The sequence below is a fragment of the Pituophis catenifer genome, unplaced genomic scaffold (genome assembly GCF_029215685.1).
Source record: "Pituophis catenifer annectens isolate HBS135680 unplaced genomic scaffold, rPitCat1.0.hap2 SCAF_1, whole genome shotgun sequence".
Lineage (NCBI taxonomy): Eukaryota > Metazoa > Chordata > Lepidosauria > Squamata > Colubridae > Pituophis > Pituophis catenifer.
In genome coordinates this window covers 17,083,035-17,108,325 of record NW_027256881.1, presented here as the reverse complement: position 1 = coordinate 17,108,325, position 25,291 = coordinate 17,083,035, and the positions used below count along the sequence as shown (strand labels likewise).

The window sequence follows — 25,291 nt, the reverse complement described above, 5'->3', positions numbered from 1 at the left end:
AGATTTCAAAAAAAAAGCGAGATGGGAATGAAATTGGTTTGGGGTTAGAAAAAACTATTCACTTTGATGGGTAGCCTACCAGGAATTGAATAGAGAGAATGTTCCTTGCTGATCCTGTGCTGTTTCACCAGAACTTACTACCATATATGAAATTCCACATGACTTCACAATGGCTGAAGCCAATTTTGTTTTCGTTTAGTTAGGTACAGTGTGACATCCTGATGGGAGAGGTCATCATCTGATTAGATAGAAGGTACTATTTCCTTTTTCTTTTGGGCTGGAAAAAAAGAGATGTTATGCCTTAATACTGGAAAGAGAATGGGTTGTTTGAAACCCTGAGAAATCATAGACCTCATTTCAGTGGTGAAATCCAATTTTTTTTACTACTGGTTCTGTGGGCGTGGCCAGAGGTGGTATTTGCCAGTTCTCCGAACTGCTCAAAATTTCCGCTACCAGTTCTGCAGAACCTATCAGAACCTGCTGGATTTCACCCCTGCCTTGTTTCCATTTGTTTCCATTTGGCTCCTGTGGTCCCGCTAAGGATTATAAAACGAAGAAGCCGGTTGCAAGGATAAAAGATTTTAAACTAGTAGTAAATTAGAATGGGACAACTTGCCCTGGCCAACTTGCCGAGGGACAACTCGCCACGGGACAATTCAACACTTCAATTTAATTATTTAAAATAATTATTAAAATATTTTTAATGTTTGTCATTTGTATTTCATTTTGTCTCTCCTTTGGCATCCTTTCTTTAATGATTCTACTCCACCATTTCTTTGATATTAGTGTAACCAGTGGTGAGATTCAGCCAGTTCGCACCACTTTGGGAGAACCGGTTGTTAATTTTCTGAGCAGTTTGGTGAACTGGTTGTTGGAAGAAACCATTAGGGCAGAGAACCGGTTGTTAAATTAGTTGAATCCCACCACTGAGTGTAACTTTTGTCCTACGTCAAGTTGGCCATGACGAGTTGGCCACGTTGAGGAAATTGTAGCCCAATGGCATGTAAACCACATAGGCATCCATTGCTAACTTCAGTGTCTAAGAAAATAACAAAATGTACGTCCTGACATCTAGAGGTAGACCCAGCCCTTTCATATTTGCAAATGTGAAATGCAAATATATTATAAATCATGATGTCTGCAGTGCATGATTTAATGCCTATGTGGTTTACATGCCATTTGTAGCCCATGGGCTCAATGCATGTGTTTGTCCAGCATTGACCTTTATAGTGATATCTCCGTGGAACTTCAATAGACTCCAAATTGTGGGAAATGAGGCATTTTGGCTGCTTGGAAAAAAGTAGTTTTCTTTTCCATTCACAGTAATGGAAAGTAAAATAAATGCAGATTTTTTTTTTAATTGCTGGCAATGATTAACATAGAAATTATGACAACATCTGTTGGAATATCAGAATCCTTAAGGGCCTTTCAGGAATTACTATTATTATTGTTTTGGCAAATTAGTAAAACGGGAGAATTAAAAGAAAATCCAGTAAGAGCTGAATCTTTCTTTGATGAAAGGTCCTGATTTGTGTTAGCAATGATTCTTCACAACTTTGCTTTCTTTTCCTAATCAAAGCTAATAAAATACAGTCCAGTTGGCAGATCTGTCAGCAGCCTGTATGTTTGTAGTCACACTCCATAAACTTCCTTGTGAGATTTTAAAGAATGATATGTTGCTTGATTTGGAGTTTCTATGTTTTATGATGGTATTCATAATGAGACTGTTTGTTTTTTTGAAATGTAAATATTGGAAGGTCTTTGAGTCATTTATTTTAAATTAAAGATTAATCTTAAACACGAGTGACAATGGTTCTGGTTTACTGCAAAGCTCAATACAAGTTCTGAAAAAAACTTGAATTCCATAAAGGCCCATTCTTAATAAATAAAACACCAGAATGATGGCAAATCCATTTGGTAACCAGCTTGGTTAGTGGTTAAGGCACCAGGCTAGAAACCAGGAGATTGTGAGTTCTAGTCCTACCCTAGGCATGAAAGCTGATTAAGTGACCTTGAGATGATCACCAGGACCTGTGAGTTCTAGTTCTGCCCTGGGCATGAAAGCCAACTGGGTGACTTTGGGCCAGTCGCGCTCTCTCAGCAAGGGTGGGCTTCAAAAATTTTAGCAAGGGGTTCTCTGCCTGGTTGCTGGGTGGGCGTGGCCATGGTGGGCATGGCCTAGTCGGCCTCTTGCATCACAGCAGGGGAGTGTTTTTGCCCTCCCCAGGCTCTGGAGGCTTTCCTCGAAAACGAAAACGGCCTCCCAAGGCTCCAGAGGCCCTCTGAAAGGCATTTCCGAACTTTCGGTAGGCCCGTTTTTCACTCTCCCTGAGCCTCCGTACACACCCTGCACTTACCTGTATCTAAAACGGGCCGCCTGGGGACTCCTGGGAGGGGTGGGGTGGGTGGAGGAGTGGGATTTGGGGGTTCTCTGAACTGCACAGAATCTTAGCTAGAGGTTCTCCCAAACCCCTGCGAACCCCCAGCAGCCCACCCTTGCTTTCAGCCTATGATGTCAGGCTTAGACAACAAGTCAGTTAGCCAATTCCTGTTGCAATCAGTGGATGAATACTGGGTTGATCCAAAAAAGCCAATCCTGCACTTGCTAGGAAGAAAGAAAGAAAAGAATAAAGGCAAACCCATTGCTTTGCTTGTAAAAAGTACTCAACTGCTCAGACACAAGAGAGTAATAAATTGGGAACTGTCAACAAATGTTTTGGATGGGAAGGGTGGCTACAGAGGACAGGAAGGAGCAATCTTCTGGGGTGTTTTGAGAGCAGCTAGGGGCAACCACTGCTGCAGCTATTTTGCACCATAAATGGGCAAGACCCCTCCCCATGACAACCAGTGTCCTTGAACACCAAAACATATTCTCAAAGAAGCTAGGGTCTGTGTCTCCTGTTCTTTACTATTTACCTTTACCTCTTCACCTTTAAACACCTTTGATCTGCATGATTGAGTCTTCATTGACATATTGCAATACATTTGTGGAGAAATCCCTGAAGTTGGCATGTCAAGAGTTGGTACATTCCAACGACTTTTTGACTCCCTGCCTAATTTTTTTCTGACTGATGAAGTTGCTTGGATGAGCAGCGAAATGTCTCAGATTAACAAAACTTGGTCCAGTTGCCATGATTTGACCTTTAGACGTCTTTGGCCTGGTTGAGTCTTCATTGACCTATTCTTTACTACTAAGAGCTGTGGTGGCGCAGTGGTTAGAATGCAGTATTGCAGGCTAGTTCTGCTGACTGCCAACTGCCAGCATTTCAGCAGTTTGAGCCACCAGCTCAAGGTTGACTCAGCTTTCCATCCTTCCGAGGTCAGTGAAATGAGGACCCAGATTGTTGGGGGCAATAGGTTGACTCTGTAAACTGCTTAGAGAGGGCTGTAAAGCACTGTGAAGCCGTATATAAGTCTAAGTGCTACTGCTATTGCTACATACTGTTATCGTTTGTCTTCTCTTCTTTCTCGGGGGGCAGGTTTTAAATGATTTCCAATGTCCCAAAACAGACAAGAACAGGAAGACAACCAGTCAGATGAAAAATGCCACCAAGAGTTAGAAGCAGCGGAAAAGGAGTTGGAAGCCAATGCAGACATAACCGATTTTAGCCTGCTAGAAGGTCCTCAGACTTCAACCGCGGAACAAACACTGAAGCCTGAGAGTTGGCTTTGGGGATGGTTTCCCTTCCCCCTTCTCTCTGGGCTGACCTGGTTGGGAGACAGGTACTAGCCAATGCTTTAAACCAGGCGTCTTCTTCATGGTGGTCAGACTTGAAAGGCTCCATTTAAGGCTATCCAGAGGGTAGAAATGTGGAATCCTAACACTGGGGAGATCCTTGGAGGCCATCTACTCCATCTCTGTACTCAGTGCTACAGATCTGCAGCTTCCCTGGTGGTGTTGTGATGGGTCTTTAATCTCTGGATTCCCCATGATGGGATGGGGGGGCTGAAGTTTAACTAAGGTGTTGAGCACCATGTTAGGGACAGTTGAAAAGATGGTTCTTGATGCAAGAAAGAGCCCAGGTCTTTAAACTATGAGTCTTCTACTCATCAATTGAAACTCTCATATTATGATAAGTCCTGCCTCTTTTTCCCAGCTGGACACCATGCAATTAAGTATTTTTCACATTAAAATCCTCTTTGGCAGGGAGCAAAACCAGTGGCCATGTGAACAAGTCCTGTATCTCATAGCAACGAAAAACATAATTTGTAAAGAAATCCTTCTGTTTCTAAGCCCTGAATCTTCCCGTGTTTATTTTCAAAGGACAGCCCTAAATTTCACATCATCCGAGGAAAAAATATAATTTTCTTTTGTCTACGTTTTCCAAAGGGTGCTAGACTGTTCATTTTATTAAACAGATTCTCCCTCTCTCGCCCTACCGTCTTAAAATGTTTACTTGCGACTTTAAGTCTTTCTGGGTTCAATCAAGCTCACAGTCAATGAACTGAATAGAACTATACCATCCGTGTTTTAGAGAAAGTCGTAAATTGCTGAATGGCTATATTCAAAGGCAATCATATCAGCATTTTTGCTACTCCCACCTTCCATCATCATTGATGAATGCAATAGGACAGGGGTATCAAACTCTATTTCATTGAGGGTCGCATCTGGGTTCTGTTTGACCTCGAGGAGCTGGGGTGGGCGTGGCCAGGATGGGTGAAGCCAGCCTGATGTCACTCGTGTCGGGGGCGTCTGTAATGGCCCAAGTGCTTTTCCAGCGAAAACGGGCTCCCAAGCTCCATTTCTGGCTGCAACAGCCTCCTGCAATCCTCTGCCAGAGAAAATGGAGCTCGGGAGGACCGCGCTGGCAGAGGTACCACAGGCCAGCCCTTTGCTGTTTCCAGGGCGGCCCCGTGGGCCAGATCTAAGCACCCTGTGGGCCAGATCTGGCACACGGGCCTTGAGTTTGATACCCTAGCTCTGTGGTTGAGTTCAGAGGAAGAATCAGCTTTGAAAGTTTCCACTGCAGTTAGAAAGCACAATTTTGTTTTGCATCTTCCCCCAGGGGGAAAAAAACCCCCATTAACCATTTGTAAAAATGAACATCTGGCGCTATCTGCTTGTTTGATTATTTGCAAATACAAGGTAGTCCTCAACCTACGATCACAATTGATCTTCCAAAAAGTATATTGCTAAGCGAGACATTTATTTAGTGAGTTTTACTCCATTTTTCAAACTTTTGTCGTCACGTGTGAAGTGAATCATTGCAATTGTTAAATTAATTTAAGTAAGTCAAGTCTGCTTTACCCATTGACTTTGCTTGTCAGAAGGTCGCAAGATTATCACATGAATGATCCCAGGACACTGAAACTGTCATAAATAAATATGAGTCAATTGCCTAGCATCTGAATCTTGATCTCACGACCACGGGAATGCTGTAACGGTCGTAAGTGCGCAAAATGGTCATAAATCATTTTTTTCAGTGATGTTGTAACTTTGAACAGGCACTAAATAAATAAATGGTCGAGGACTACCTGTAATTATTATTTATTTATTTATTTATTTATTTATTTATTTATTTATTTATTTATTTATTTATTTATTTAATTTGTATACCGCCCTTCTCCCAGAAGGGACTCAGGGCGGTGAACAGCCAAAATTAAAAAACATACAAATGCAAAAGTTAAGATAATTAAAAGAATTAAATCATTGGCTACCCAGATTTAAAACCCCAAATCCATAAAATTTAAAATCCCAATTAAAAAAACCATTTAGGCTAGGCCGGCTTGATGAAATAAAAACGTCTTCAGGGCTTTACGGAAGGTCCGGAGGTCCGGGATCAATCGTATTCCAGGAGGCAGCTCATTCCACAGGGCGGGTGCCCCCACAGAGAAGGCTCGCCCCCTGGGGGCCGCCAGGCAACATTGCCTGACCGACGGCACCCCGAGGAGGCCCTGTCTGTGAGAGCGTATTGGCCGGTGGGAGGTTATCGGTAGCAGCAGGCGGTCTCGCAAATACCCTGGCCCTAAGCCATGGAGCGCTTTAAAGATGAGAACCAACACCTTAAAGCGCACCCGGAAGACCACCGGGAGCCAATGCAGCTCGCGCAGGAGAGGTGTTACGTGGGAGCGCCACGTCGCTCCCATAATCACCCGCGCGGCCGCATTCTGCACCAGCTGGAGCCTCCGGGTACTCCTCAGGGGGAGCCCCATGTAGAGAGCGTTACAGTAGTCCAGGCGTGACGTAACCAAGGCATGAGTGACTGTGCACAAGGAGTCCCGATCCAGAAAGGGGCGCAACTGGCGTATCAGGCGAACCTGATAAAAAGCCCCCCTGGCCATGGCCGTCATATGCTCTTCTAAAGACAGCCGTGTGTCCAGGAGGATGCCCAAGTTGTGAGCCCCCTCTGTGGGGGTCAGTGACTCGCCCCCAATAGCCAGCGATGGCACCAGCTGGCTATACTGGGACGCCGGCATCCACAGCCACTCGGTCTTGGAAGGGTTGAGCCGAAGCCTGTTCCTCCCCATCCAGACCCGCACGGCCTCCAGACACTGGGACATCACTTCGAGGGCATCATTGGGGTGGTCTGGGGTGGAAATGTACAGCTGAGTGTCATCAGCGTACAGATGGCATCGCACCCCAAAACCACGGATGATCTCACCCAGCGGCTTCACATAAATGTTGAACAGGAGCGGCGAGAGAACCGACCCTTGCGGCACCCCGCAAGCAAGGCGCCTCGAGGTCGACCTCTGCCCCCCTGCCAACACAGACTGCGACCGGTCAGAGAGATAGGAGGAGAACCACCGCAACACGGTGCCTCCCACCCCCAATCCCTCCAGCCGGCGCAGCATGATACCATGGTCAATGGTATCAAAAGCCGCTGAGAGGTCTAACAGGACCAGAACAGAGGAACAACCCCTGTCCCGAGCCCTCCAGAGATCATCCACCAATGCGACCAATGCTGTCTCCGTGCTGTACCCAGGCCTGAAGCCGGACTGGCACGGATCTAGATAGACGGTTTCATCCAGGAACTGTGGGAGCTGTCGCGCAACCACACTCTCCACAACCTTCGCAACAAAGCGAAGGTTGGAGACCGGACGATAGTTTGCCAAAACGGCCGGGTCCAGAGAAGGCTTCTTGAGGAAGGGCCTCACCACCGCCTCTTTCAAGGCGGGAGGCAAGAAACCCTCTCTCAGAGAAGCATTTATGATCCTCTGGAGCCAGCCTCGTGTTACCTCCCGGGTGGCCAGTACCAGCCAGGAGGGGCACGGGTCCAATAAACATGTGGTTGCATTTAACCTCCCCAGGATCCTGTCCTAAATTACAACCTTAAGCAGCAGAGTTCAAAAATCATCATCTGCTCTGGGTTTTTACTCTGGGTCCAGAGGTGGGTTTCAGCAGGTTCTGACCAGTTCTGGAGAACCGGTAGCGGAAATTTTGAGTAGTTTGGAGAACCGGTAGTAAAAATTCTGACTGACCCCACCACCATCTATTCTCTGCCTCCCGAGTCCCAGCTGATCGAGAGGAAATGGGGATATTGCAATAACCTTCCCCTGGATTGGGAGGGAATGGAGATTTTACAGTATCCTTCCACTGCCACGCCCACCAAGCCACGCCCACAGAACCGGTAGTAAAAAAATTTGAAACCCACCACTGTCTGGGTCATTTTAAGTGTCTTAATTCTTTCTTTGATGCAGAAACAAGCCTATTCAGGAGCCCGTTTGCTGCCAAATCCAGAGAAAAAAAACATCCAGTAATATGTGCCCGGCATGTGAGATTATGTTCTGCAAAAAATGTGAGACGTTACATTACAGCCGGGTCTTCATTGAACATGGGCTCCTGGGTCACAGCACAGAGAGCTTGCCAGAGGCTCTGAGTCCCGCAGTGAGCACAGGCAAGTCACATTTCTGGGTTTCTACATTGTAGAATTTGTAGACTCAGCCACCGGTGGCTGGGTTTATTTATTTAGCAAGTTGGTAAAGCTGAGAAAATTTTCCGAGACCAGGAATGGTGCTAATGATATGGAAAGAGAGGCTGCTTCATTTCTTTTCTGGTGATGGTAAATGTAAAATTGCTTATGAAATTCCCAGCAGCATCTGATTCGCTCCCTGGAGAGAACAGAACCTGAAATAGCCCCCAAAAGGGATAATTTAAGCACTTTTGGTTACCTTAATTTTAATGGCTAGGGTGCTGGCCTAGAAATCAGGAGACTGAGAGTTCTAGTCCTGCCTTAGGTGTGAAAGCCAGCTGGATGACTTTGAACAAGCTGCTGTCTCTCAACCCAATCCATCCCACTGAGTTCCTGTTCTATGGATGCTTTGCGCTGACTAAAAATAAACAAGGGATAAACATCTAATAAATATGTTTGTCTCCTGTTTGTCAGCTTCATATCTCACCCTTTCCCCAGGCTCTCAATTGAGAACTCAAAGTTTGTTACAGCACTTCAAATTTGTGAGTAGGCTCAGCTTAGCCCTCAGTCAATGTGTTTCCATGGCTGAAGATCAGTGGTGAGTTGCCCCCGATTTGGACCGGTTCGCAAGAACCGGTAGTAAAACCGGCGGGAGGCCCCGCCCACCACCCCAGATGTCATCATCGTCGATCTGCGTATGCGCAGAAGCAAGGCGCGCAAGCGAGTGAAGCAAGGCACGTGTGTGAGTGAAGCGTGCACGATCCCGTTGCGAACCAGTAGTAAAGGTTAAGTAGAACTCATCCCTGCTGAATATGAATGTGAGTTTGAATGTGGATTTTCCAAATCGTACCATAACTTCTTAACTACTATTCTGCACCGGTTTTATCCCAGAGTTCTGCAGAAATTGTATTGGACTTGGTATTCAAAAACCACCTGCCTCTCAGCATTCAACATATGGAGACAACCCACTGGGAGAAGATATTCCTTCAGGGACTATCTGGATGTTCTAGGTCAGTGTTTCTCAACCTCCGATCATTGTAGTCAACTAAATACTTCCTCCTAGAACAGTGTTTCTCAACCTTGACAACTTGAAGATCTGTGGACGTCAACTCTCAGAATTCTGGAAGTTGAAGTCCACACATTTTAAGGTTGTCCAGGTTGAGAAACACTGTTCTAGGAGGAAGTATTTACCAGTAGTTGGCTACAATGATTGGACAGCAGATATTGAACTTGAAGGACATTTTGGTCTGAGGTAGCAAGTGTGATATTATGCTTTTTTTAAAAAAACACACATTTATGGAAAACAAAATTTAGCACATAGCATGTCTCAATGGAACATCTCTCATTATTAGTTATAAATGTAACCATGCCAAATGCAAAGGCTAAAGAGGAAAGGTATTTAGCTTATCACCAGTGGAAACAATGCTGGACTGGATAAACCTTGGTCTGATTTAACTGTTTTTATTCCAGGTTCCATAGATTTAGTTGGTGCTCCAGTGGAAGCAGAAGGCAGAGAGACAAAATGGCCATAAAGAAGGAACAATGGATTTATTTCTTGAGGGTCCACCAACACCACCAGCCGTCTGCTTAATCTATTAACCTAAAAGAATGGAAGTTTGGCCAAGTTCACCATAACCACTTATATGTGTATGGAGATAGAATTGTTTTGTTGTAAATAAAATCTATTTGGCTTTGAGACTTCCAAAAACATAAAGAGTTATAGCAAGGTTGGAATGATACCAGAAGAATCTTAACTATAGCATCCTAAGGATTAAAATGGTTTTAATTTCTACCTCTGTTTACTCAGCTCATAGATTTTGACTATGACCTAGTCTGTTTCATACTTTTATTTATATTATTATTATTATTATTATTATTATTATTATTATTATTATTATTATTATTATTAATTATTATTAATTATTATTAATTATTATTATTATTTATTGAATTTGTATACCGCCCTACTCCTGAAGGACTCAGGGCGGTGAACAGCCAAAAGATAAAATACATATAATACAAATGTTAAAAAACCATTAAAATACAATTAAACAAATTGGCCCAGAGAACAAAATTTAAAACACCCCACATTTACAAGACAAATTTAAAATTAAAAAAAATTAAAAACAGTTTAAAAGAGAGGTTAGGCCAGGCCGGCCTGCTGGAATGGGAATGTTTTGAGGGCACGGCGGAAAGCGCACAGATCCGGGATCCTCCGTATCTCCGGGGGGAGCTCATTCCAGATGGCGGGTGCCCCCACAGAGAAAGCTCTCCCCCTGGGGGCCGCCAGTCGACACTGTTTGACCGACGGCACCCTAAGAAGCCCCTCTCTATGGAAGCGTACTGGTCGGTGAGAAGCTACTGGTGGCAGAAGGCGGTCTCATAGATACCCCAGTCCTAAGCCATGGAGCGCTCTAAAGGTGGTAACCAAAACTTTGAAGCGCACCCGGAAGACCACCGGGAGCCAGTGCAGCTAGCGCAGGAGGGGGGTCACATGGGAGTGCCACGTCGCTCCCATAACCACCTGCGCGGCCACATTCTGAACCAGCTGGAGCCTCCGGGTGCTCCTCAAGGGGAGCCCCCATGTAGAGAGCATTGCAGTAGTCCAGGCGGGAAGTGACGAGGGCATGATTGACCGTATTTAACGAGTCCCGATCCAGAAAGGATCAATGTTCTCCAACCTGTTACCTCCATGTTGGTAGCTTCTCCTACCAATGTTTCATGTTTGGTCTAGAAATATGTCTTTATACCTTCAGAACCTCTTATGACCATCATATGTGGTTTATAGCGTGAGGGAATTCTCCCAAAGTTATTGTCATTAGCCAATGAGTTTAGTTGTATTATTTAGAATGAAAAGTTCATCTGGAAGTCAACCTAAAATCCCATTATTGGTAGGAAATGAATGACTGAAAGCAAAACAGTAACATCTTTGGCAGAAACTCTGTTAGCCCAAGAAGGTAAACCAGCTAAGAAATTAATGCTATAGAGATTTTATTGAACAGCTATAGTAACAGAATCTTCCAGGCCTGAATGTGCTTCCCCCTCCCTCACTTTATGTGAACTAGGAAATGGCCTATCAGAAACATTTTCTCAGGTTATTGTATTGGTCTGGGCTCAAGCCCCGTTTATCTGACTTTCGCCTTGGTGGCAGCTCTTCAAGGCCATTCCATCTGCCCTATACAAGTAGTGAATGGCCTCCACGAGATCTGCATGTCTGCTAAACTGCCTAGAGTAGTGGCCCCCAATCTTTTAGGCATCAGGGTCTGGTTCCATGGAGACAGTTTTTTCCACAGACCAGAGGCGTGATTTCACATACTGCCTACATCCCACGGATTTGGTTTTTTGCACGGCCCGGTTTCTAACCTGCTATAGTCTGGTGCTGGGGGGATCCCTGGCCTAGAGGATTTCCTTTTCCTGGTCTGATACAGTGGTTCAGTGTGTCATCTCAGCATAATATGAACTGTATTATGTTAAACAATATGTGTTTAAACAGTGCATGTGTTCTATTCATAGCAGCTGTGTCTTCAGTATATGAATCATTGGCCATTTTCACTCACAATGGGACAACCCAGGTGTTCCAGGACTAATTCATGCATTTCTGGAAGTGGAGGAGCAGGAAATGGTTTGTGGTATTCCTGACACAAATTATTTTAAGACTTTTACTTCCTGTTCTGGACAATCCACTTCTAGAAAAACCTGAACCAGCCCTGGGAATACATAGACGGGTTGTTTCCAGTGAGAAACAGATAGTGTTTTGCCCATCTCCAGTAGTTTGTTAACCCAAGAGTGAGGTTTACCATGTTGGGAAAACATAGTTGTAAAGTCCTTAACTCTGAAATGCATGGTTTCTGAGAATCAGAAGAAATATTAATTCTAACAAGAGCTCTTTGCTCAGCGACAGGTAGCAAAGAAATGTAAGTGATGAAGCAGGTGAAACAACATTGATAGATGTTAAGTCTTCTAGTTGCCCATTTTTACCATTGAGAATCCATTGCAAAGTATCCCTTTTGCCACTTTGGCTGTCCAAAAAAGACTTATCTGTCCTCTTCCAGCTTTGCCACCTATTGCAAAATTGCTCAATGTATATGTATGCATCACACATGCTTTTTCACTGGTAAACAAATGGCTAATCCTAGGAAACAGGCTGCTGCCCTCTAAGCAGTTTGTCAATATGGGATTGACAAAAGTCAACATTGGCATGTTGCAACATGAAGGAGGACAAAGAATGACCAACTCCCTTTTGCATTCTTCAGTCAAGGAAAAAGAGACCAAATGGCACATTGCAGCAAGAAATCAAAGGTGAAAACAATTCCTCAGTAGTCTTGATCATCAACAGAAGAAAATTATTATGTTGCCATTATGATAAAATATTGCAAAAATAAGGACACGATGACCATCTTCACATAAGATGCCACCAGTCAATCTCCAAAGCATCAGACATAATTCCTCACCCATCAGGCCCCAAGAAAGACATATGGAATTACTTCTGAGTAATTTACTTTATTTTTCCTCACTTCTAGACAGAAATCTTGTCAAACTAAAGCAACTATTTGCATCACTATAGATATAGTCTGGGAATCACTAGGGAGGAGCCTTCTTAACTATTTTTCTCCCTACCAAACCTCCTGTGCTTTACTGCATCTTTGCTTTCTGGAGTGCAGCACCTCCCTCTTGGGAATCCAGACTACATTCCACCACAACAGCACTCAGTTTGGTAACTATCATAATAACCAGATCTGCCTGGAATACCAAGATTTCATAGCTGAAGAATACTGGTGAGGTTTAATTTTGTAGCTGTGAAGTAGCCATGGCTTGGATGTGTCAATCATTATTTCAGAAACATGTTTTATAACTGCCCAGTCCTGGTTGTGAGTTGTATAACTCAGCCACTACAAAGCATTGTTTATTTCTCTAGTTGAGAGTTTTTCAAACTGTTCCATGGAATCCTAAAATGGGATATATAATAAATTGTTGGTTTTAATCTCCCAAGTAATTGTGAAAATTTTCATTTTTCTACATTGGAAATTATAATCTTGCACTTACAATAAACTCTTTACTTTTTAAAGTTACGCTAAACGGATGAGCTTTCTGGGATGGTTATTGGGCCAATTGTTTTTGTGAAATTTAAGTAACCTTAAAATAGAAATCTGAATAAATAAATTACAATGCACAGAAGTTTTGTTTAATAGCCAATTTTCTATAATAAAGTTTTGTTCCTTGACCAGGGGTGTCTAATAATATATTTTTAACTAATAGGTTCTGCCCTCTAAAAGTCCATGACCTAGAGAATTTGGCAAAGCCTGGAGACTATGAATCTCCAGTTCAATGTTTTGCCAAGCTTACCAAATTGTATCTGGTTTACCTATAATGTTCAATCACATGACATGAAAACCAGTTGCAGCATCTCTTGGAGTTCCCCCTCTCCTGTTTCACAGCCACAAAGAGCTTGAAAGCTTTTCATTTGGATTTATTTAATTAATGTATTTCTTAACCATCTTTCCAGACCAGTCTTCCCAAGTGGTATAGTGTAGAAAGTCAAAGGAATTAATCAAATCTCCCCTAAAGAATGGTTTATTATAAATTTGGTGAATGAAGGCAAATCCATTTTATAAGAAAGGGTTTGAAGCCAGCTTGTTTTTCCTTACCTTAACTGCAGTTTGTCCTAGCTTAGCTGTCATAGTAAGCCATGATTAGAAGCATTTGTTTCAGGGGTGAAATCCAGCAGGTTCTGACAGGTTCTGGAAACCGGTAGCGGAAATTTTGAGTAGTTCAGAGAAGCAGCAAATACCACCTCTGGCTGGCCCCAGGAGTGGGGAAGGAATTGGGATTTTGCAATATCCTTCCCCCAGGAGTGGCGAGGGAATGGGGATTTTGCAATATCCTTCCCCCAGGAGTGGGAAGGGAATGGGGATTTTGCAGTATCCTTCCCCCAGGAGTGGGGAGGGAATGGGGATTTTGCAATATCCTGCCCCCAGGAGTGGGGAGGGAATGGGGATTTTGCAATATCCTTCCCCTGCCATGCCCACCAAACCACGCCAACCACGCCACACCACGCCACGCCCACAGAACCAGTAGTAAAAAAATTGGATTTCACCACTAATTTGTTCCCATTCTAAATTCTTCCTTAGGAAACATCCATGAACTACAATACAGGTAGCGCTTGACTTATGACAATTGAGCCCAAAATTTCTGTTGGTAAGTGAGACAGTAAGTGAGTTTTACCCATTTTATGATCTTTCTTGCCACAGCTGTTAAGTGAATTGCTGCAGTTGTTAAATTAGTAACATGGTTGTTAAGTGAATCTGCCTCCCACATTGACTTTTGCTTGTCAAAAGGTCCCAAATGTTAATCATATGATCCCAGGACATTGCAACCCTCATAAATATGAACCAGTTGCCAAGCTTCCGAATTTTGATCGCATGACTGTTGGGATGCTGCAATGGTCATAATTGTGATAACGGTCATAAGCAGGGGTGAAATTCACTTACCTTCCCTACCGGTTCGCAAATGTGTGCACACTGCATGCGCAGAGGCTTAAAATCATTGCAAAAGAGTGATGTCATGATGTCCATGCGGGTGGGCGGAGCCTCCCGCAGCCACCGCTACCGGTTCGCCTGAGCCAGATAGAACCAGCTGAATTTCATCCCTGGTCATAAGCAGTGGTGGGTTTCTACCAGTTCACCCCAGTTCGGGAGAACCGGTAGTGGCGGCAGCAGGAGGCTTCACCCACCTTCCTGGACATCATCACAGATGCTCTCCGCGTGCGCAGAAGCACCGCGCATGAGCGAGCGCACTCAGTTCCGAACCAGTAGCGAAGGTAAATGGAACCCATTACTGGTCATAACCCACTTTTTTCAATGCCATTGTAACTTCCAACAGTCTGTTGTAAGGCGAGGACTACCTGTACTTTGATTAAGGATTATCTTCCTGCTACACCCTTTACGTCCTAACCATTTCCAGAAAGCAATTTATAAATCGCGTTCTAAAGAATTTATCCTCCATTGCAAACAGCTTCTAAGCCTGATGAGTGATGGGGTGGTATGGCTCATGGACTAAGTCTTGTCTACTCTAACCCAACACCATTTTTTTAAAGATGCAAGAAGAGCTTTTGAAGGCTTACCTGAGAGATGTCTGAGATGGAACTGGATCTTTAGCACTGAAGCCATGGTTTCTTTGATGCTCAACAATTCCTTTTTGGTAAATCCATGAATATAGCTACAATACTTAACTGGAAATTTCTCAGCGTGGGAAGCATCAATTAGGTGTGAAAACTGGAACTCCATCTTTTTCCACGGTGAGCCTATGAATGCTTATCCCCAGTAAATTTGAAAAATCACAAACTACACTGCATGTTCTAACATTGCTGCAAGTGAACACACCAATTCAGTTATCTATCCCTTTGAAACCTGGCAGAAAAGTATCAGGATAGATCACTGTCACTTCCTGACAGCTAAAGTGAGGAAGAACACAGAAACCATAAAGTCGGAATATGGCTATAATCCCCTATACCCTGATATGAAATATAATTGTCATATAATATGTCATATTCAATTCCTGAAAGATAAAATTCAGTAATCGTAAACTTGGCACTATGTTATTCCAGAAGTTTTGGAAGAAGAGAAAAATGATGGAGCTCATTTCCTGCTATGAAGTTCTAACAAATTACTTTCCCCAAGGCATTATATTGTAAATAGGTGTGAAAAAAGGAAAATGCTTGAATACCAGTCATTTAAGAAAAATCCCCATGTGGCTGAAAGCTATGCATGATTCCATACACATACAATCCACACTGAAACCCATAAAAGCTAGTCTTACAAGTAACAAAAAATATTCTGAACTCCTTCTGACACATATATGCCTTCATATGTGGAATGAAACAAACTGTTGTGCTCTCCCTGACCTACAATTTAAGATATATACAGCCCAGACACAGGGTTATTATACCCATTATCCAAGTGTATATTTAGCACAAGACCAATTGTTTCATGTGCTTTGGCGAAGGCTGCTGGCATGGTTGCTTGATAGAGTATAATACTATCTGAGCTCAGTCCTCCAGAACAACCAAATTCTGAGTGCCAGAGGAGCTTGTCTAGGAATTATAGAAGACAGTTCACATGACACTAATATCACCAAAGCTTGGAAACGTAACCATCTCAATCACCATTGCTGGGAACATCTGCCTATTGGCTTCGATGTGGGAAATCAAATACTAGTCGATCTCATATCGGTTGAATCAGAACGTCTCTTTATACGTTCTTGGGAACAATGATAAAAGAATATTTCAAACTTCTAAATAGAGACATCTATTAAAAATAGCACCATCTTTCAAATATATCCGTTTGAGAAAAATTACCTCAGAACGGCATGTCTACTGAAAATTGTAGAAGAGCAGGCAGAATCTGGGGACAGAATCAAGAGAGGACTCAGCCTAGAATCGTTATGTGTCCATAAACTCTCCAAGTCCAGCTGCTCTTGAATTCCATTAATTCTTCTCTACATTAGCACCAATTTAGTGTCGACCAGGGGTGAAATCCAGCAGGTTCTGACAGGTTCCAGAGAACCGGTAGTGGAAATTTTGAGCAATTCGGAGAACCAGCAGCAGAAATTTTGAGTAGTTTGGAGAACCGGCAAATACCACCGGCTGGCCCCAGAGTGGGGTGGGAATGGTGATTTTGCAGTATCCTTCCTCTGGAGTGGGGTGGGAATGGAGATTTTGCAGTATCCTTCCCCTGGAGTGAGGTGGGAATGGAGATTTTGCAGTATCCTTCCCCAAGCCATGCCCACCAAGCCACATCATGCCCACCAAGCCACGCCCACAGAACCGGTAGTAAAAAAACTTGGATTTCACCACTGATGTCGACTATTAGTTGACTAGATTCTTATGTACAGGCTTGAGCAATAAATCTTTTGAACTGGAACTTATATCTGATCCTGATTTTTCATGACTGACAGAAATAATATCAATATGTTAGAAGATCCAGGAGATATTAGGTAAAGAAAAAATCCTGTAGCAATTTAATGCACGCAAAGGAGACCTGGGTATCCAAAGGGAAGACTCAGATTCATGTCTCAATCTGTTGTGATGGTGTGGAGTTCTTTCTTGAGTGTACCATTGTCCCATATTTTTTCTTTATACAATTGTTGCAATGAAACTATATACATGGAAAAAGAATAAAGGACTGCTATAATATAACAGCTTGATCCTACAAAATGGCTACCTGTGTAAGAAAGAAACTAAAAGCACCATACAGAAATTACATTACAGTATCTAAGAGGAAAGAGAGGTAGTAATTTGGAACACCCTTAGCTCCATATGTCTATGGAGATTCTCAGTCATCCAGGTCATGCTTGTCCCAAAGATGCTTTTCAAGAGGCAACTGGACTTTCTGATTTTTCTTTGAAGACGTTTTGCTTCTCATCCAAGAAGCTTCTTTAGCTCTAGCTGGATGGTGGGGAAAGCTCCATACTCAAGAAGTAACAAATGGAATGAACTCCCTAGGCAGACGGTACATGATTAGGCACCGGTATTTGAGGCTCAGTTGTAGAGGAAAATTTACTGCTGGAAAGACCTTCTGGTTTTGCATTCTCCATGGCAGTCACTTCTGGATAATAAAGATGGACAATAATACAGAAGACTCCAAGTTAAGCTGATAGCTGTAAGAAGAAGATCCGTTTCTATATGAAGGTGCAACCAATTGCCAGCGGAGAATAACACTTCTTTTCTAGAATGCCTGACTGACTAGACATCAATTTAGTGTCTTATGATCACTGCAAATCAAGAATCGGTGTGTCTCACCCGCTTCACAATAAATTAACACTCAACATTGATGGTGCCAATCTTGATTGATGGTTCCTCATATCAAACTGTTTTGCTTCCGGAGGGTTTGCATTTTTCATCCAGAAAATGCAATTTTTGGCTCAGGCCTTGTGTACTGCTTTTGGTTTTTCTGTAATCTCTTTGTGGGACCAGGTTAAAAGCAAACTTGGAAACGCTACTGAGCACAGAGTAAATTAAGAAGTTCTAGCCTTCTGGAGATTTTGCTAGAAAAAAGAGTGACAAATCCAGAGATTAAACAGAAATATCAGGCCCCAGCTTGATTTAGACTGACATCCTGACAGCCTAGCCACCTTAGCTGAACAGCCCACTTTCCAGTTTCTACTACTTCTAGCTTCTCTGGGTTGAATTTCCAGAATTGGTCATTTCGAAAGAAGTAGACAAAGCCATCCTGATGTGTGACGGCACCATTTGCCAGAGCTGGAACCCCTCCCCAGTCTTTCAAGCTTCGGGGATAATATGGTTCCACTTGGAGGACCTCCTCATTGACTACATAATACTTAGGTCCTTTGAAAAGCACCAGCTGGTGGAGTGGCTGGAAGAACAGGGCAGTGTCAGGGTGGCGTGGGAGATCACCCGTAAGGCTGCACTTTTGGGGAAAACCAACTTCTAGAGAAGATCCTTTGTAACGCCAGCATCGGCCACCTGTAGAAAGCAACAGAGGAAAGAGTGCTGTAAGGAAACAAAGCCTGTCAATCATTAAATAGCAATAGAATTTAGACTTATATACTGCTCCATTGTGTTTCACAGCACTCTCTGAGTGATTTACAATGTCATCATATTGCCCCCAACAAACTGGATCCTCATTTTACCAATCCTGAAAGGATGGAAAGCTGAGTCAACCTTGAGCCAGTCAATCTTGAGCCAAACTCCTTGAGCCAGTCAACCTTGAGCCAACCTTGAACCAGTCAATCTTGAGCCAAACTCCTGGCAGTGGGCAGAGTTACAATGCAGTTACAATACTGCATTGTAACCAGTGTGCCACCAGGGCTCCTAAATCATAAAACCATACCTGTAGTTGAAGACCACAGTTACTTAAATTAAGAAACATACATTCATACTTGTATCATGGTGGAGGCTGGGCATGTGCCAGATGCCTTCTCTAAAATAATGTCATCCACATTATTTCACAAGACAGGATTTCCTTGTCACAGGACTGGACTTAGAACAGCCTCAAGATCCAGATGGCCCTGAACCTATTTGCTTTTCAGAAGTCCACAAACACCTGGCTTTTTCGTCAGCATTGGGCCAGAACATTGGTGGAGGTCAGTACGCCTATTGGTAGGTGAGTTATAGTATACTGAATATTCTTAATTTTATTCTGTTTTACATTGGTCTTATTAATATTATTTTTATGTATTTTTGTAACCTGTTATGCTTAGCATATTGTGTGAATGAAGACATTTGGTCTGTAACTAACCAGTTAAGAATGTTGTATAAATATAACCTTCCTTCCTTCCTTCCTTCCTTCCTTCCTTCCTTCCTTCCTTCCTTCCTTCCTTCCTTCCTTCCTTCCTTCCTTCCCTTCCTTCCTTCTCAATTTCACAAAGAGACTCAGCTGGGACACAAAAAGAGTCAAGAGCAAATACAAACCCAAACCCTAAAGGACATAGCACTTTAAAGAGACTTTATATAGCATGCCTGGTATATAACCTGCTTGGTATGTTAGATTTGTTGTGGGATATATGTCAGGAGAATAAGCCAAAACAGCAGCTGCAAAGTATCCAGATAGATCCCCAATTCCTTTGTTGTTTCCACAGAAAGGCTCAGAATATCCAGAACTGTAAAACAGGATTCATGATTTCAGGAACAAATGCTTTTTTTACAGGGGGCCCTGCCTGGATGTCACTCTCTCACTCGCAAGGACTAATGATTTATATTGATATTGATTGTTTCCTAGTATGATTTGATTGCTTATTTGTACCGCTATGACTATCATTAAGTGTTGTACCTTATGATTCTTGACGAATGTATCTTGTCTTTTTATGTACACTGAGAGCATATGCACCAGAGACAAATTCCTTGTGTGTCCAATCACACTTGGCCAATAAAGAATTCTATTCTATTCTATTCTATTCTATTCTATTCTATTCTATTCTATTCTATTCTATTCTATTCTATTCTATTCTATTCTATTCTATTCTATTCTATTCTATTCTAAGCTGGGAGAGAGCCAAGCCCAAGCAAGAGCCACTGCCATCTAAACCCTGTTGCGGGAACAAAGATCTCCTGCCTGCGCCTTGCTTTCTCCTTCTCTGAAGAGCTAATGCTTGAATGGCATTCTATAGCTATTGTTTTTGCTGTTCCACAGCCCAGCTTCAAAAACCCTAAATCAGTTCCATCCCTCTGGCATCTGCAATTATAGCCAGCAAGGCTGGCCCACTTTTCATTTACTGTGCAATAAGGCCTAGTACATTGTTTACAGACTGAGATGCCTAAGTATTTTATTGTATAATTTGATAGAGAATTTTCATTATTGCTTGCATTAAATTGCAAGGAGCAGTGGTCGTGGCGCAGTGGTTAGGATGCCGTGTTGCAGGCTAACTCTGCCCACAGCCTGTAGTTCGATCCTGCTGACTGCCAACGGCCAGCATTTCGGCAGTTCCGAGTCTCACCAGCTCAAGGTTGACTCATCTTTCCATCTTTCTGAGCTCAATAAAACAAGGACTCAGATTGTTGGGGATGATATGCCGATATTGTACTAATTGTTGCAAGTAATAAAGCAATGACCTGCGCTAATGGATATAAACTGACGTGTGAGCCAGAGATAGCTTAAAACCAGTAAAGAGTCCTTGGTTTACATCTATAACTGAGCCTGGAATTATGACTGTAATTCCATCAGTTGTGGCAGTTATTAAGGGGGTCACCATGTAACTGCACCCAGCTTTATTGCCTTACTTGCAATCGTCATTAAAGCAAATGCCACGATCGTTAAACAGACCTGTTTTAGCCAATGGGCTTTTTTTTGTTTTTTGTTTTGCAGGAAACCAGAAGTAAAAATTGGCTTTCAGAAAAAAAAAAATGCCCAAATCACAATCACATGAAAATGGGTCATTGCAAATGGCTGAAAATGTCGGCCAGTTGCCAAGCACCCAAAATGTGATTAAATGACCATGAGGGGAGGCCGCTGTCAGAACTTTGAAACTGGGTCATAAGTAGCTCTGGGGAGGTCCATCACAACTTTGAACTGTCACTAAGCGACGGCTCATAAGCTGAGCACTACCTGTAACATGAGCATTCTCACCTTCCTCAATGCACCTGGCTAACCAAGAGATTACACAGAAAGCTGGATTGAGCGAAAGAGGCCTGGCTGGACTCTTCATGGGTTCATAATATCTCTTCCAACTTCATTTTTTTAAGTGCAGAGGAATCGTTACCTTTATTGAAATGGGCTGCAAGGGTGTTATTCATGGTTGAGTGATAGCTGTGGCAGGGCCCATATTCTACATGTGGGGAAATCTTGATATTAATACAGCAATTTTTTTCTGTATGCAACAATGGAATACTGTTCAAACAATATAATTATTCCTGGCAGCATTTCAACCCTGTAAAATGGGTCATCACAGCTAAGCTGAGAACTAATTTAAATCAGAGACAGAATTAAAGTAGAATAGGCAAGCATGCTTTTTCACAGAGAACCAGCAGATGGCACCAATGCTTATGTGGTGATTTTTTTTTTCTAACTGGAGAATAAAAGCAGGTCACACGGAGAAAGACCTATTAAAAAAGGCCCTGCCTGTTTATTATTATTACAGTATTATTGTTGTTGTTGCACTTTTTAATTGGTTTATAATATAAAAAATACAAAAACAAATAGCAGGAAAAATAGGGAAGAGTGCAGAAAAGAAGGGAAAAAGAAAGAAAAGGCATTGACGTCCGACTCCCTTTGGTGCAATATAATAAGGTATTAACATCCAACTTCAACTTTTTACTTTTATGTAGTAGTATAAACTAGCCATTTCTATAACAACAGATCTATCTAATCAGTTTATGAGGATACTGTATTGTATTGAATCTCCCTTTGAAATCAGTTTAAATTTATCAGTTTTAAAAAAATAACTCACAGTTTAAAAGGACTTTAATTTGAATCTAATGCGCAGGGAGTGGTGCAGTGGCCTAGAGGTGGAGCTCTTGCCTCACAATCAGGAGGCTGTGAGTTCGATCCTAGGTAGCTGCAAATATTTCTCTCTCTGGCACAATGAATAAATATCAGCTGCAAACTCTGCGTTGGTGACAGGAAGGGCATCTCAGCTCCTTTCAGTTGCTCCAACTCCAGCCTGATGCAAGGTAGGGGTGAAATCCTCCCAGTTCGGATTGGATCACCCGATCCGGGAGCGATGGTGGCGGGTGGTTCGGAGAACCGGTAGCAAAAATCCCTGCTCGCCCCAATGCCCAGCTGAGCCGCACAATCATCAGAGTCTTTTTTTTAATTTATTTTAAAAGCATTTTTTCGGCCGAAGAGATTGTAGAAAAAATGCTTTTAAAAGTAAAAATAAAGCCTCTGATGATCGCACAGCTCAGCTGGGATCGTCAGAGGTTGTAAAAAAAAAAAAAGCCTTTAAAAGCCTCTGACGATCTCAGCTGAGTTGCTTGGTAGTCAGAGGCTTTTAAAAGCATTTTTTTCTGCAACCACTTAAGGTTATAGAAAAAATGCTTTTAAAAGTAAAAAAAAAAAAGTTGGCCACGCCCACCCAGTCACATTACCTCACCACCAAGCCACGTCCACAGAACCGGTAGTAACAAATTTTACATTTCACCACTGATGCAAGGGATTATGAGTTCATTGTTAATTTAAAAAAAAAATTGTGCAGGATTTGCAATCCCACAATCGCTCATCCAGACTGCCCTTTGGAATTCTCCAATGTGATTAAAAAATCAGCACCATCTTCTATTGATAGAGAATGGCTTTTGAAATATTCCAAGCAGTGTATCTCAGTAATTCTGAGAATAATTGGAAGAGGTGTGCTGTAATTTTTACAGCCAAATTGTAAATGGAAAGGTGGAGGATGAAAGATTATATTTTATCTATAGCCTCTGGACAATGATGCAGCTGAAATAAGATCTGATTTGATATCCACAAATCAAATGAAACTACCTTTAAAAAAGTAGAATTTCCTGTCTTTCTCTGAGAAGGCTGTAGCATCAATGGTGGAAGGAAGACCTGGCCATTTGGCTTGGAGAAGGTATGGACCAGCAGCAGACTCTCCTTTGGATACAATCCAGTAATACTTGCCTTTAAAGATGTACAGATTATCTGCCGTATCTATATAAAATAAAATGTAAATGCCTTGAATATTTTAATCAAACACATAATAATCACTGATCTGTTGATCAATACAAATGTGCATTGATTGGAATTCTGCTATATATATATATATATTTATTTAAATGTACAACTTGCCATATCTCCCCAGAATAGCATTCAAGGTAAGTAACAATAACATATTCCACCCCCCAAGTTTTTTATTTTTTAAAAACATTTCAAAGTGTGAACAGTGTGGCACCTGAGTGTTATACATTTTGGTACAAATAGAACACTATCGATCACGTTTGTCACATTTAACAAGCTTATATAGTTCTGATAATAATACACATTTTTATGTTAAATTATAGTCTTTCATTATTTGGTTACAATAACATAATAATAAAGACACAACAAAATTATAATTATAATGAAATCAAGATTATAGCAAAACTTAATCAACATTGAACCATAGCTGAAGAAATTCAGGTTTATATTTCCCTCCAGCTGACTAGATAATAGGAGGTTTTCAATTTAATCTCACCCCCCCCCCATTATGAAGATAAAAAAAAAGGTAAGGAACAACTGTGAGCTTCTGAGAGAAAAAAGATAAAACCAAATGTTTGAATGAATAAAATCCATTAAAACTTTATTAAAGAACCATTGTTCTATAATAACCATGTTAGTGTTCAATAGTACAGTATTAAGAGTATTGCAGCCTTTTCACCTGGAAAAACTATAAAACAGCTTAGGAGAAGTGTAAAAATCACTTTTTTTAAAAAAAAAACCTGTGCTTCTATGTTGCTCCATTCCTGTGGATTCTGAGAGGCTTACAAAACACCAAAAATGCTAACTGCATCTAATCTTGTAAAATGCTTCTAGCAACTTGCTGTGACAGAATCGCTCAGCCTCCATATCTCCAAATTTTTCCTAAGGGCTTAAATTTTATATAAAGTCCTTTAGAAAACCAGAAAGGTGGAAGAGGAGATCAGATAACTAGGGATAAGCAGTCCCGTACCTGGGGGATTATCACTGAAAAGCCCCTACCTCCCCAGAGTCCCTATAAGTGGCATTTGTCGAAGAAGAAATCCTTCGTAAGCTTTCTGTCTGGATCTCATGATCAGATTCAGTCCGCAAAAGGCAGAGCCATAAGTCCCAAGTTATACAGACTCTGGCTTTAGATAACTTACAAGTTGAATGGCACCTGGAAGCTGACTGGTAGTTAACACAGCACCTGAAACAGTGATGTTACATGGACAAATTTCAATGTCCCCATAAGTACTTGGGCAACTGCATGCTGTACCAGCTGAAACATCAAAATAGCCTTCAAGGATAGGCCTTTGTAGAGCTAATTACTGTAGTCCAGCTGCAAGATGATGAGAGCATATGTGACTGTGCCCAAGAAGCCCTTGACTTATGACTGGTCACTTAGCAACTGATTGAAGTTATAATGGACCCACCGAAAGGTATTTACAACCAGGTCCCGAAGTTCCAACTGCTGAGTCTCCCCTAGTGGTCACAAGACTGTATTTTGGGCACTCAGCATCCAATCTGCGTTTACAGCCATTTGCAGTGTCCCATGGTCATATAATTGCAATTGATTACGTTTTAGCCCAAAACTGGCCTATACATCTGCTTTCTGCAAAAACTGTCCATAGCAAAACAATGATCATGACATTTAACTATTGCTATAATTTTTTTTCTTTTAATGACCCTATAATCCTTTGCATCAGAGTGACTGAATATAGCTGAGCGTTTACTGGTTGGATGCCCTTCCTGACACCTATGTGGGGTTCGCAGCAGATCTCTCTAGAGAAACTGTGCTACAATACCCAAGTCCATTCATTCTTACCTACAGTTAAGGCATCAAAAAATGACATGCAGTAATGGAACCTGAAAGTTGTCTCTTGCTCCCTGTTTTCAAGGTACTGCTTCCCATCCTGGAAGCGCGCAAATGATTTTCCTGGAAGCTGGACTATCGGGCCTCGGGATGGTTTTCCTGTTCAAAAGAAAAGACAACAATCAGAAGCTCAAACCAAGATCTGTATGTATTGTTGGTGTTAACTGAGCAGGAGAGTCCAATCAACATCTTTATATAGTTACACAGACTATATATGCTGAAGAATTTAGCTACCCATGTTTCCTCAAAAAATAAGACCAGGTCTTATATTAATTTTTGCTCCAAAAGATGCATTAGGGCTTATTTTGGGGGAAATATGATATTAAATGCATCCATCTGGTTGACTATCTTAACTGGGACTTACTTTGGAGATAGGGCTTAAATTACAAGCATCCTGAAAAAAATCATGCTAGGGCTTATTTTCCAGTTGGATCTTATTTTCAGGAAAACAGTGAAATCTTGCT

The 25,291-nt window shown here is 42.1% G+C and overlaps 2 protein-coding genes across 2 annotated transcripts in view; one reads left to right on the top strand and one right to left on the bottom strand.

Moving 5' to 3' along the window:
* Positions 1–3,496: 3,496 nt before the first annotated feature.
* Positions 3,497–9,382, top strand: CUNH17orf50 (chromosome unknown C17orf50 homolog). The gene is made up of 3 exons (XM_070946060.1): positions 3,497–3,723; positions 7,639–7,835; positions 9,321–9,382. The coding sequence occupies exons 1-3, from the start codon at positions 3,497–3,499 to the stop codon at positions 9,380–9,382; spliced, it is 486 nt and encodes a 161-aa protein (XP_070802161.1).
* Positions 9,383–17,063: 7,681 nt separating this feature from the next.
* MMP28 (matrix metallopeptidase 28) overlaps positions 17,064–25,291 on the bottom strand; it is a 32,848-nt gene continuing 24,620 nt past the window's right edge. Inside the window, exons 6-8 of the mRNA XM_070931967.1 lie at positions 24,780–24,926; positions 22,781–22,948; positions 17,064–18,330 (exon numbers count right to left, since the gene is read on the bottom strand). Coding sequence (XP_070788068.1) covers positions 17,933–18,330; positions 22,781–22,948; positions 24,780–24,926 — 713 coding nt within the window. The 3' untranslated portion in view covers positions 17,064–17,932. The remainder of the gene's footprint in view (positions 18,331–22,780; positions 22,949–24,779; positions 24,927–25,291) is intronic.

Bases quoted from the DNA above. Each gene is read 5' to 3' on its own strand.
- CUNH17orf50 (XM_070946060.1), top strand. From the start codon at position 3,497: ATGTCCCAAAACAGACAAGAACAGGAAGACAACCAGTCAGATGAAAAA. The intron at 3,724-7,638 runs GTACTAGCCAAT...TCTTTGATGCAG, and splicing joins CTGACCTGGTTGGGAGACAG to AAACAAGCCTATTCAGGAGC. The intron at 7,836-9,320 runs GCAAGTCACATT...TTTTTATTCCAG, and splicing joins GAGTCCCGCAGTGAGCACAG to GTTCCATAGATTTAGTTGGT.